Raw genomic sequence first — 15,069 nt, forward strand, 5'->3', positions numbered from 1 at the left:
GAAGAAAATTAATTTTCTCATACATTTTGTATGGAAAGGCTTTTGACTGACATCGATGAATTTGAACGATGAAAACCTCGCGCATTCGAAAATAAAAGAAAATCACAAAAAATTTGAATCCGTATACAACGCCATCTCTGATACATGACAGAAATAATAAAGAAGAAACAAACAAACAAAAGAAAGAATGATAGTCGAAATGTCTAACTGTCAATGATGTAGTGTGCCCAACATTTCGTGCTTCATGTCAACAGCTCAATTTGCTTGAAAACGATACTCATTGGGATATGACAATCGCTATTGTTTCTGCATCTCCAAGTCAGATACGCACATTATTTGATATCATTATTTCGACATGCTTCCCATCGAATCCACCTGAACTGTGAAACAAGTGAAAGGATGACATGTCAGAAGACATTTTACATCGAATTTGTGTCAGTTCAGGGAATCCCGATCTCGAGGTGAATGAGGAGATACATAAGCAAGCTTTGCTTTTGATCTAATACATGTGTTACCTCATGTGCGGCAGTTTTTTAGTCAAGTTAGGAATGCCAACGCCACATCGTGGAATGAACGACGCTTTCAATCGAGAATTGGAACGTGATTGTGAATATGATCAAGATGCATTGAACCAATCAGTTCGAACGAATGTACCACTGTTGAACCCTCAACAGAAGGAAGTTTACGATACGTTAATGAAGGCAATTGATGATGGAAATGGTGGCTTATTTTTCCTCGACGCGCCCGATGGAACTGGGAAGACATTCCTCATGTCATTGATTTTGGCTACTGTTCGTGCGAGATCCGAAAATGCTGTAGCAGTTGCTTCTTCTGGGATAGCGGCCACGTTGTTAGAAGGATGCCGAACGCCTCATTCAACGTTGAGATTGCCGACTGAAAAACCGACATGCAACATTGCGAAATACTCAGCAATGGCCAAAGTTTTGTTAGCAAGTAAAATCATCACCTAGGATGGATGCACAATGGCGCACAAACGCGCATTGAAAGCACTCGATCGAACTATAAAAGATCTGCAATGACTCAAGAAGTTTTGGAGGCGCAATGATTCTACTATCTGGCGATTTTCGCTAAACACTACCAGTCATTCCAAGATCGACCGCTGCTGATTAAATAAATGCTTGCCTCAAATCATCGACTCTGTGGTGCTATGTGGAGACACTTCAGCTGACGACGAACATGCGAGTTGCATTGCTAAACGATCCATCTGCCGAAGATTTCTCCAATCAATTGCTGACTATCGGTAACGGCCGTGTTCCTGTCGATGAATCGAGCGGATTGATTTCATTTCCGCTGAATTTTTCCAATTTCGTCTCAACTAAGGACGAACTCAACAACAAAGTGTTACCGAACATCATTGCTAATCACAAACATGACAATTGGTTGAGTGAACGAGCATTCTTGCGGTAAAGAACAAAGATGTGGATCACTTAAACTTCACAATTCAAAATCAAATCGTTGGTCCACTGCATTCCTTCAAATGTATCGACTGTGTAACAAACGTAGACGAAGCAACCAACTATCCAACTGAATTTTTAAACTCATTGGATCTGCCTGGCTTGCCACCGCACAATTTACGTCTGAAGGTCGGCTCGGTAGTCATCATTGAATTGAAATTGAATTACAATATGTGAACTTACCAGACCCAGGATTCGAACATGGGACCCTCGACACTATAGACCGGCGCTTAATCCACGCGGTCATCGTGTGTACAGTTCAATATAATTAAAATACTTTTCATTTTGATTTGATTTTTGCACATTTATTGAACTTATTCATTTTGAGTATTCATTTTAACTTAATAAAAAACTGAATTTAATTCAGCTAATAAGTTAACACAAGATTATTGATTCTGAGGCGGTACGAAGTTTGCCGGGTCAGCTAGTACAATATAAAACTGACAATGAATAAAACGCCACAATTTTCCGATCCTCTTTTATGTTCGACCGTTCTGAAGATGGGCTTATAGCGCGAAACAGTTTTTAATGTAAATTACACAATTAAAGTAGAATTAACAAAAAAACCCTGTTTCAAAACCATTATAATGGAGTTCTACCACATAGAAGCCATTTAAATATTAAGTAGGTAAAGCATTGTTTGCAGTAAAGAAATTTCCATAAATCCATATCGGATAAAGGTACGTAAATTATTATTAACTATAACATTATTGTGAAGGAAAGTCTGTCAAGGTAATTCCTTGGTAAATCAAAGAAGTCAAGTTCGTGTTTTGTATAAAACAACGAGTATTTTTGCCAGTTGCAGGCGGGAGCCCACGACCCGCGGTTTCGAAGAGATACGCTCTACCAATTAGGCCACCGTCGGTGAAAACTATTAAAAAACGATAAATAATTATTACCTTGAACTCCTTTCTTATCTTCAGTTTGTAGTGGTTTTCATACGGCACGTTGGATTTTAACAACCGTCTCGCTGTAGCAACGATAACTGTAAAAAATAAAAGATATAGTTAACTTTATAATGTGCTAAACTAAATTTTGGTATGAAAAACATATTACTATGATAAACTAGTGGGTATGATAAAGACACATCTGTAGAAATAAGAATTAGTGTAGAAAGTATGAATCTAGCAACTGCAATGCAACTCTTTACCTCATTGTAAATGAAAATTGATTTGATGATGTTGGACTTCAAAGAGAAGAGGTTAACATGTCGGTGTGACCCTCAGTTGGACCGGCCGACTATTGCGACGAATTGCCTACGAGGGAATACTTCTTAGCTTAACAAACTTTGTTGTGTCTTACGGCGAGCGAGAATTCTCATCAAGCTCGACCATAATAATATTATGAATCTCACACACACTTTAGTGTTCGCCAATCAAGGTCATGGAAAGTTGCTCCTGGTACATTATCAGCACAACTTTGAAAGACACCAAACATTAAACCCCTGCCTAAACCAAACTATAATATATAGAAAATATTATTCTACTTATAAAATATCCAAAGTTATGTATAATATAATTACATCATTTTAGATATTTTATAGATAGACGAGTATTTTTTGACTCTTAGATATCTATTATGGCTTGGTTTTCACAGGGTTTAAAATTTGAAAAACTAACCATCACCATCTGTAAATAATTGTAGTATTATTAAAATGGAAATAAGCACGTATGCCTGACAAAGTTTAGTGTGCACTATTTATGGCGAATCTAAACAGCCTACCTCCACCCTTCGCTACTGGTATACGCCGACATACGAGAGCTGCAGACTCGTGGCGAGTGGTGGAGGTAAAAAATGCGTTGTAGCTGTAATCAAAATTGATAACATACCAAAATCTGATGTGCAGTAATGCGCCTGCGGATGCTGGCCCATGCAGGAGCATGACTCTGCAGTTTTCCACGTGGCCACTGCAAAGACGAGACCTGCCGCCCAAATCCACCGGCTTTGCCACATTTTATCTGCAAAAAAATAAAACGGTCATTTAGCAAAAGCTTTTCCTTTTTCGTAGGAATTGGAACAATTAATGATAATAAATAACTCTGGAATTAATTACAGTGTAGCTTAAGTTATCATTAAACCTACAAAAGCTGGGATTTATTTTTTATTTGCACAAAACCTACAGTACGATTTCTATACTGCCCTGCTAAGTAAAAACACTGTCTTTTTACGTAGCAGAGCAGTATATAAGTTAGGCGGATATTACGTTGTACCTTTATAGTGTAGAAAGGTGAGAACGGGGCAGTGGCGTAGCGACCTCGTCGTAAAGGCTTAATAATTACATTGGCAGACGCGCAGACCCAACCCGATCCAACGATCCACGCCGACCGTCGTGGCCAACGTTTTTACACTATTTGCAATTACACGCAACAATTCAATCGCGTTGGTCCTTGTTTTTGATTGGTTTAAAATAATCATAGTGTTGCTAATATTAAAAATAAATGTTGACCGAAAACTATTTCTTCGTTAGATTGGTTGGTGGCAACACTGAACAGTATTTCCGCGCAAATTTACGTCAAAACTGAGCTGTCAAACCTAGTGGGCGGTGTTCGGATATCTTCGTACGATTTCGGCAATCTTCGCTTGGATCGGGACGACGGAAAATAGAATTTATTCCACTTCACTCACGATTGCTCCCGATCCTATAAAACCATAGAGGATAGATTTTGACAGTCGTGGCAGACGATCGGGCCAGACGCAATCTGCCAATGTAATTTTAGCTTTAGATTATGGAAAGTTTGGGGCCGAACTGGACGAGGAGCCCTAAATCTCAGTCCGAGAGTTGATAATGATGTATTTTAAAATATTATACCGGTCACAAAAATATATTTTAACACAAATCGCACGGACATCTGTGTCGGAAAAATGAGCAGAAAAGCCGATTGGATCGGAGGGGGGAAATTAGAAAAAAGAGCTAAAAAAAATAAAGCTCTCGACTGTGATTTTAAATGAGTTTTTTAAGCACTGAGGGGGATTTGCATGATTTTTGCATATAGCCAATATTTCTAGCAATACCCCTGGAATGGGTGTAGGTACATGAAAAAAGGGTGTGGGGTTTGTATGAACGTAAATAATTAGCGCAGAGCTTTGGAGAAGATTCAGAAGTTTCTCATATTTCTATTATCAAATTTAATTTGATATTTTTGAGTTGAGAACTGAATACCTAATTGTGGGTTGGACAAGTCTGGTTCTGGTCCACCATTGCCGACTGAAGAGAAAGCCGATACATTCACGACTGGTCCAACCTTTCCACCACTCCCGTTGTCTATGGATGACCTGTCATTGCCTGTTACTGTCTATAGAGTGCTCATACTGACGCGTCTCTCGTGTTCACTTATAGATGGGTTAAATGATAAATAATACACTAGCATTAATACACCTTCTACAAATGTAATGCATAGATCAATGCTACATATTTTTTGGAAATCGATATTACCACCGGTTTATGTGTGAAGAACTATTATGACTTTGACAGCTGACGAATAACAGGAATGTATATTATTTATAAATAACACTGATAGTTAATAATCATGTGAGAATTTTTAATAATTCAAGTTGAAAAGAGAAAGGGGGAATCAATATGTCAAGCAATCTGGGATCTGATTTTGACAGCTGAAAAGTGGACCACTCGTTGATTGTGCAAAAAGTTATGCTCAGGCTTTATTAATCTAAAGATGGCGGTGGGTCCACACATATTATGTTTATGTAAGGTAAATAAATACGCTAATGGAACAAAGAACATAATATCCACATTTGTATCCACTCAAACTGACATAAAAACTCAACTAATTGTAGGGTCCATACAGACGACCTGATGCAACCAAATTACTCCGAACGCCCAATGAATCAGACTATCTTTAAGATCCACTTAAATTAAAAAAAATAACGTAACTATTTTAAATAATATTATTATCTATGATAAAGATACCTTATTTTAATTAGTGTTATAATCATGTATATTCAAATTCGATTTTAATTAGATATACATCACATAAAACAACCTATTAGAATTCGATAGGAAACGAGACTTGAATAATATATAATATTTTTATATTGTATAAGTTTTAAACCTGCGGCAATCTACTTGGTATTCGGAAGCAGTAAATGTGACAAGTCTTTTACATACATCGTAAAACATATTCGGAAAAGCTAAGTTACCGTAGGAATGTACAATGTTCTGGCGTGCCAAGTCAGATTATTTATCGCATCGGACGTGATGTAATAAAATTGTTTAATGACCATCGTTACTCTTGTTACCTACTGGCACAATGATCGACCCACTGCCTCGATCTGGAGCGAAATTCCCTTTTAAACTACTTCATGGCTATTATAATCAATGAAAAAGTACTGTAAAATGTAAATAATATCATTATGTATATTAATCAGCTCTTTTAGACAACGAGAATCATTCAGCCGCTTTCACAATTTAACGTAATTATAGTTTTTGTCATACTGTACCTTAGATTTAAAAAAACGCAACTAAAGATTTTTTAGCCGCTTGATATCTGTGGAACTTCAACTTTGTAGTTTTAGGGATTTCAGTTTATGTTATGAATATACTCTAAATGTGAATATTTGCGGTACATCTCCGAAGTGCACATGTTATTTTAATATATATTCAATAATATAGGCACATAGTTCATAATATTTAAAATGCTGGGAAATGGATGATAAACATAACAAACTCCCTCATTATAAGTAAACATGTATATTAAAACGGACACGTTAGCAAAATACCTGTATCACACGTATTATACAGTTAAACTTAATGTTTAAGCTTTATACAAATGAATTGTCACAATACAACACGTTAGAAGAATATGACAAAAATGTTGTAAAAACATGAACACGTATTTGCAATAATCACCCTTAGTGCAACCTCCATATGGTTTATTTTTCAAACACATTATTTGTCTGTTTACGAAATACATAATGAAATTTGTATGAGCAGGATCGTTTACGAGGGTTCTTTTATTCTTCAGTTGCTGCATTCATTACGCCAATGGTCATTGTATTATAGAGAATAGAGATAGTAGCTTTTTCACTAATATCAACTTGTATCCTATGAGATTGTATAAAGCTATGAATTTAGCAAAAACTAGTATAACCGCCATATTAAATAGGTAAGAAAGAATAAATTAAGCATCCAGAGATTTTATGAATCGTTATATTTTAACCCTCTCATTGTGGAGGCCCATTATATTAGTTGCCATTACCGAGTAGTACGAGATTAATAGTAGGTACCTACTTTTCTGACAAAAGTATGACTAAGTAAGAACCAGATATTAATTCATTATAAATATCTACAATAATCTGCAAGGTAAATAACAATGAAACAGTGTTTCTACCCGTTATAAATGACATTATTAATTTGTATTCTGAGAAATCCACTTCGTCTACTTTTGTTTATCTTGTAATCACAGCCATAAAAGACATTAAAAAAACAATGAGATTGCTCAAAACACATGTTTCATGAGCTCAATAATGTGCGAATTATTTAACATTAAAAATATTCTGGATGTCGAAAAGCATTTTTTTTGTTAATTCTACTAGACATTACTACAATATGATATGGAGTAATATGAAAAATTTTTATTACAACATTTGACTATACCTACCTATTCAGGCCGTGGTACTGAATTGCGAATTACAATGGTAGTTCTAGTTATTGATTATCTTCGAATGCAGTGCAGTATTCTGTTCGCAATAAATGAAGATTTTCAATTGCATATTTTGTTCATATTACCTATTAAAATTTATTACAATATGCAACAATTATCATATTCTACAAACAGTCCACCACATTACTATGGCATTTGAAGTATGAGCAATAACTCGCACTATCTTTGAAGTTTCGAGTTTCGTGTTACGGCCTAACTATAGTGAGCTTTGGTTTATACGAAATTTAGCACCGCGATTTCCTAACTATCGACTCGTGTGGCACCAGACGACATGACGTAATTGTGACGTCAGCCAATACACGCTCAAAGCATGCCGCCCGCCCGCAGTGCCCACCGTAGATATTATTACGATGAAACACCTATATGTGTATGGTGACAATGAATAGCGCCGCTGTCGGAGTAGCGTTATATTCTCGAGCGCTATTATCACTCCGGTAGTACGTCACAATGATGTCATATGACGTCATGTCGACCGGGCAGCTGGCACTCGCAAGTTCTAACATCGGGCCCCTGCGCGCACTATTTATTAAAAAGTGTTGGTTCGTCCGCGAGCATCGAGTTGCTAATTCTCGTATAAATAGTGAACTGAAAGCATGATTTTTAAATAATAAAGAGAAAATAATGGCTTTCTTTTGACGTCTTTCTTTTAGTTACTTAATTACCTAATGTTATTTGCGATTGTACGTGTGTGTTTACCTAAATAATGAATAACTTATTTTAGACTTGTAATAAAACTATGTTATCTCAATACGACCCTAGTAAAAATATAAAAGACCACAACTGGGAGCCTTGGTAAAAAATAAATCTGAAATTCGAAATGACACAAAAACGAGGAAGGCTTTTCTTCAAAATATTTTTGCTTAGCTAAATATATTGAAGCAGCTGGGAGAGACCTACCAATTTCTAATAAATATCCGTAAAATTAGTAAACAACTGTGCAATGGGATGGGGGTTAATATTTTTTTAGATTTCCTCATATAACCTAATATTGTGTAGGCTTGTGACATATTTCATAAAAGTACCTGTATTCTTTCTTTCGTAGTCACGCTATAACGAATCGTTAATGTTACACCTTTACTTTTATTGAATTTAATGTCCTTTTTGAGTTATTGTCCGTGTTGCCAGATTCAGTTGACCCCCTTCTGTTTAATGTTGGATTTTTACTACACCAAAGTAACATGTTTCGATGTCACAAAAACAGCAATATTAATCAAATGCATTAATATAGACCAAGTTAATCAAAATGTATTATTTAATGGCCAGATTTTATATTGATGTGGATAGTATTTTATACAATGTTATTACTTATTATAATGACCAGAGGTCGGCAACTTGCGTTAAGTGTCTGTCATTAAATTTGTAAAAAGAATTCCTCAAAATTTATAACTAAGTAGATATCTGTAAATAATGAAAAACTGAAAATAAAAAAAAAATATTTTCAAAGAATTTGTGGAAGAAATATCATATAATAATTAGAAACCATCTATTTTGTAGTAGGTATATCTATTTTTTCATTGATGGTAAAAAAAATACTGACCATATTATTATTAGCAAAATAAGTATCAAAACTAATTGTAACGTTCAACATTTCCTTGCGATAAATAGGTAGACACATTATTAGGTACCTATCACCGTAACCGTACATAGGTATACTTAAAATAAGGCGCCTACGTGACTATAATCTTATTATTAGATTAAACAATATTTCAAAATATGTAATAGGTAGGCTTATTGAATGTATACCAAACACAGTGTAACTTGTCATCGTGGCGATTATTGATTGAATAGTATTGGTGCGATAAAATGAATATCATTGAATATTATTTCAATATTTTACACTGTGCCATAAATTCACATCGAATTAAAATAAGCATTGCATCTACCCACATAATATCCTAGACGACAACTCAATCAAAGATTAAGAAATCTTTAATTATAACAACAATGTATTGGAACGGCAATCTACCCATAGATATCGAATACAAAATAATTTAATATACATATTATATGCTATGTATAATGTAAGCAACACAACAAAGCAGATAGCTGGTGGATACCTATTTTATTGCACGTTGCAGTGGTTATCAAACTATTTTATTACACGGTGCCCACAAAAAAATACCAATGAGTCTGATATTCGGCACATGGATTCTTATAAATATTTAAATCAAATTTAATCTAATTTTTCTCTCTCCGTCGAGTTTTGAGCTGTAAGTATTTGGTTTTCATAACAGCTAACGCTAAAACCCCATCTTTTCAAAAAGGTACGTCGACACAAATGAGACAAGGATTCGCCGAGCTTTAACAGTCAGCAAGAATCATTATTTTTTTTGATAGCCAGTTCCATTTTATTAATAAATTTTGGATAAAAACTGTCGTATAGCGGCTGTTTTCTTCTTCCAACATAAATTTAGATAATGTTTGGATCCGGAATCTTGAATTCATGCAAACTTTGTCATAATATAATATAAGAATTAATATGATCTTATTGTAAATATTTTTAAAACCACTTACTAATCCTAAACGAGTACTTTACAAAAACGATTTTTATAATATGGTGAAAGGTCGTGGTCCACTGTAGTCAGGCCATGACACGACATTGTAAACTTATATGATCGTGCTAGTTAAAAATCTTCACTTATTGCGAGCAGGTTACCGCTTTGCATTCTAAGATAATCAATAAGTAGCACTACCATCGTAATTCGCAATTCAGTACCACGGCCTGTAATAAGGGTTTGGGTGGGAGCAAATTAATATATGCAATGATCGTCACAAATAATTGCCCAACTGCTAAATTAATGTGACCGTGCATCAGCGCATTGACCTGCTCCGCGGCGCCAATGCGCAGCACACGTTGAATACATCTGGTTTATTGGATAGGTATTAAAATCCCCTTTATGTACTATAGTTAGAAGTTTAAGGCCCTTAAAACTCATTCGCTGCTGACTAGATAATGATTTTTAATTACCACCTTTAAAATGCACGTTAATTACATCGATTGGCCGCCATAATTACGCGACAGGTGCGTCTTCAGCGTCCAAAGTATTAAGCCACTCTAAGCTGTCAAAAACAAATGCGAAAATAACAGGAAAACATTTAGTTTCACCAAGTTTGTACTTTCAAACTACCCGCCCTTAATTAATTACTTACTTAATTCTACAGCGTTGCTGGCCTTTTCGTCAAGTAAAGAGATATATTATTATGCTTGTTTCTTTTAAATAGTTTTGATGAATTAATTGAATCAAATATTTTTGAAAAAATATCTTTATAAGTTTAATAGTGACATTATCAAGACGTTCCTCAGACGATTCAAGCGTAAGATATCAAAATCAAAATGTATAAAAACAAGTTAATAGAATTTAATTCAATGCGATTAATATTTGACGCCCACGGTGGCCGCGCGGCTTAAGCGTTGGACTATAACGCCATGGGTCCCAGGTTCGAATCCTGGGCCTGGCAAGTACACAATATATTGTTTTTCAATTTGTGTGTGAGTCAGGGTATGGACCTAATAGCTTGAGCAAGTGGCTGACATCCATTTCTCGCAAAAAAACAAAATCTGTTAATATAAACCTCTACTCTATGGAGGCACATATGATCCTACTAGGATTGATCATGGCCAGAAAAAAAATATACTACATAATATAGTTTAGATTAATTTCTGATATACCTACTACTTTATAAAACTGTACCGGGTTTTCTTTGAAGAGTTTATGTGCTGTGGACTTTTTATAAAATTAAAAATTACAATTGAGTTCTTGGGGTTCAATCTTTCAGTGTTTCTAGCAGAAGGCATAATATCTCTACTGTTTGAATATTTTTTCCTTGTTTTCAAAATTTCGTAGTCATACATTTCGGTCTACCATTTTAGAAACTATCTGCTAGAATTACTACTACCAGCTCCACCAAGTTTTTGTTTCTTATTTGGTACAAATATGTTTGTGGGAAGCTATGAGTTTTCTGTTATTGTATCACTTAGTTTGGTTTTTACGTACAAATTGAGTTGTTCCGATTATATGAGGCACTTTCTCATTATGGTGGTCTCGAGCATTATAAATCGATCAAAAGCAAAGGTTCGCGACGCGGGTTACCCCGCCGCCTGATGAAGTCAGTGCCATAATATTATGTGTGATGCATAAAGCCGACCGACCTATGCTATTATATATTTACACTTATTCGTGAACAGTATTTCCCTACTATTTTCTATAAGTACTTACAATGGGATCCGTTATCTATGCATGAATTTCGTCGTTTCCGTTTGCTCATCGATTGGTAAAAATAATTTTAAAAACCGGAGGAAATACACACAGCTATGTCGCTACTATTTTTTAATATAAATGTACTTATATAATATTTATTTGTAAAACTTGTTCGTAAAAAAAATATTTTTCCAATTACTATTTCTCTTTAAAATAAAACATTTGCGTGCCATGAAAAATCATCTCGAGTGCCATAGGTTTGCCATCGCTGGTATATACTCTATTATAATACCAGTGCCTACATGCATTGAGTAAAGTTTAATGAACTTTTTTTGAACTCTTTTCAGAGGAAAGGAATTTGTTTGCTAAGTTTTAATGATGCTGATAACAAAGATAACTAAATGCAATCATTTTATTATTATAATGCAGTGCATTTAATGTTTGGCGTAGGTAAGTAGTACCTAAGTATATTTTCCGAGTATGAAAATGAATGGAGATACAAACAAAATGTTATCTACTATGTTGTAACATAATCAGCAGGTAAAAATTTATATTTACGCCATGTGAAGGAACAATGAAACCGAATTAGAACAGAATTTTTAAAAAATCGTTGAATGTATTTTGAGACATTTATTTTATCGGTTTACTACCCAGACAAAAATAATTGAATAAGTAATACGGGAAAATCATAAAACATAACACATCCCTGATTCTGGCTAATATCAATTCCTAAATATACGCTCAATATTGCCTACATACTTATTATTTTTATTATGATATAATATTTAAATAAGAAATAGATAAATCTCATGAATAAAATATGTATTGACAAAAAGTAAACCAATACAAATAGACGACACGATAAATATATAATGATGCATATTTCTTTTATTATAATACTTATACAAAAAAAAATCAAATATCTATAAGTAAATTTTATATTATCTATGGAAAAAACGGCTCACGATTAAAATTGCAATAAATATATTATAATATAGGTAGGTTTACAATACAAGTTGTCGTATGTTGTCATAGTATCAACAAAAAATAATCCCACACTTGTTATATTGTTAATTTATCATTATACTCGGTAGCGTATGCATTTATCTTTAAAGTAACGTATGTACATAATATTATTGTACCTATGTATCAATGAAAACAAAACTTAATTGTATTAAATTGTGTATGTAGGTACCTACTTAATGCAAACAATAATAGGCATTTGTAGTTATATCAAAGGTTACTTTCACAGAACAGATTAATAAATATTCCGATAGGCTATACACTACATTTTGACGCAGGGCTTAGAATGTGTAAGTGTCCTACGAAAATGAGCCACACAATATAGACGTGTAAAAGTGTGTGTTTCAACATTCAAATACACCGATATTGAATAAGCGTCAATGCATAACCCGAGAGAAGTTGTCAGAACGAAGGACAAGCGTATAGCTCGAGTTTAAGTTTATCCCATATTCTTCCACACTCGAGATCGGTTGCCTGTTACTCCACACACTAGGTATTTCAGTTCCCATTATTTCATCATTACGTTCCCTGGATACTTTCTTATTACATTATAACACCACCTATGACTTCGACCGCGTGAAATGCGGAACAAAGGTACACTGATTCGATTTGAATATTTTCAAAGCAATTAGATAGACAACGATTGGATGTAGGTAAGTGCATACTCCTTTACCCTCACCTCACCTCACCTCACCTTACCACTCCACCGTTGCTATCTGACTACCTTAGATTCGAAAAGTTTTATATTTAACAACAATGTGGTTCCCAAGCTGCGGAAATTTTATCAATTTGCATCTTGCTGTAACAAAAAAAGACAGACAAAACTGAACAGATAATGCTATGTATGCTTAGGTTTTATAGAAATAAGTAGTCAAAACGATGATCATTTACACATACTTTGAATATAAGTATTATTATATAATATAGACGAAAGTTTGATTTCCTATTTAAATACTAATGGCCGAAACTTGGCGAAAACGGTGTACTTATAAAGCCGGGTACTCATTATCGAGCCGTAACTGTAACCGTAACCAAATTTAGATGCGAAATAATCATTCATTAGGCTCGCCAACTGATTATTTGGCGCCCATACTGGTTACTGTATCTGCAACAGCTACAGTTACAGCTCGCTATTGAGTACCCGACTTAACTATTATTAAATGAAAGGGCATGCATTAAAAATAAATCGGATCGGGATTGGATCTACGGATGTTGTTACGTATTTCAATATATCTTGAAAGATACTATAAATACGTAAATAAATTTGATAGGTTCGCTTGTAAAATAGACAACATTGACTTTTCATTGAACCTGCGTAAATATTTGCATGTACCTAATCTTTCATTCTCGGAAGCATGCTTTACTCTTCATGAATTATTATTTCACTCTGATTGGCCCAGATTAAATTAATTTGCCAACACAATTTTCTGAATACAGTATACCAAGATTTATGAATCGAGACTTTAATAATTAACAAACAACACGCGAAGCAATTGAATTAGAATTAACAATGCGCTGCCGGTCTTAATAATAATTGTTGGCTGTTATTTTACACCAGCAAGAATGAAAGTAACAATCACAGAATATACACAGATGACTGGAAATAAGAAAGCATTAAAGACGTTGATCATATTTATAATATGAAACGTCTGATTCCAAAAACCGATAAATACACAATTCAATATTTTGTGGTAAGGGTGTTTTGTATCACAAGCGTTATAACGCCTGTAAATGGATTTACTGGAACCAATACTGTATAAAAGACGCGTTATTGTCATTCAATCGTATGGTGCTATTAGACAGGCTGTGAAAATTGGTAAACGTCAAAATGTTCTGCGTGGTATATTACGTATTTTTCCGGCAGGTTCGCCACTGTCATTTTACTGCGTATGCACAATAATTGCAACCTAGATAGAGCATGGAAATTGTTCAGAAACCGCTAAAAAAATGATACGTGCATACAGTATTACAACATGCAGGATTCTATGTGTTAACATAATTTGCATTTTATCGTTATGGTCGCGACAATACTATAATATACTGCCGCCAGTATATCCATGCACGTGTAAACGTTATATTATTAAATATAAGCAAAATACAATTGGACACACCAGTATTGATTTACATCATCTGAATTAAACAGTTTCTGTAAATCATTAAATTTTTAAACCTATGATTTTGGCGGGTTTTGAAATTACGTCATAATAATATTTGAAAATATACATAGAATATGTGGGTACGCGTTTTCTATTGGATTTGATTAGAACACAATATTATGTGAACATCGGTTTTTAGATGCCTTATATAGAATTCTCACCCCCTACGTTCCTTTGAATGAGAGAATCTCCGGTTATGTATGTAGGTATTACTCAAACCTTACTCATAAAATAAATGAAAGTAATAGATGTAATGGTCTACAAATATGTATACTTAAGGTAAGTACATTATATCGATGGGCTAGTAGTGTACACATAATATAATAATAATGTCTATACTGAAATTGAGCTATTATACACAAAACTCCAGTCTTTATACTTTATAGTTTATGCAATACAAATAGTATGTCTCATTCAAAAATATAATAATACGTATATTTCAACTTGATTTTCAAATGATTTGAATCCTACAAATTCGATTTTATCAAAACATACATAACTGGACAACGGTACAACAGCTGTATAATACTAACCCATC

The 15,069-nt window shown here is 34.3% G+C and overlaps 2 protein-coding genes across 3 annotated transcripts in view; one reads left to right on the forward strand and one right to left on the reverse strand.

Moving 5' to 3' along the window:
- Syn (synapsin) overlaps nt 1-15,069 on the forward strand; it is a 239,066-nt gene that overhangs the window by 59,942 nt on the left and 164,055 nt on the right. The window lies entirely within an intron of this gene.
- Timp (Tissue inhibitor of metalloproteases) overlaps nt 1-15,069 on the reverse strand; it is a 118,547-nt gene that overhangs the window by 7,273 nt on the left and 96,205 nt on the right. For both annotated transcript variants that reach the window (XM_085952573.1, XM_085952574.1), the window contains 2 exons: nt 3,305-3,433; nt 2,375-2,460 (listed from right to left, as the gene is read on the reverse strand). In XM_085952573.1, coding sequence (XP_085808699.1) covers nt 2,375-2,460; nt 3,305-3,428 — 210 coding nt within the window. In that variant the 5' untranslated portion in view covers nt 3,429-3,433. The remainder of the gene's footprint in view (nt 1-2,374; nt 2,461-3,304; nt 3,434-15,069) is intronic.

The sequence above is a fragment of the Rhyacophila brunnea genome, unplaced genomic scaffold (genome assembly GCF_057557595.1).
Source record: "Rhyacophila brunnea isolate RB1 unplaced genomic scaffold, BYU_Rbru_1.0 scaffold_3, whole genome shotgun sequence".
Lineage (NCBI taxonomy): Eukaryota > Metazoa > Arthropoda > Insecta > Trichoptera > Rhyacophilidae > Rhyacophila > Rhyacophila brunnea.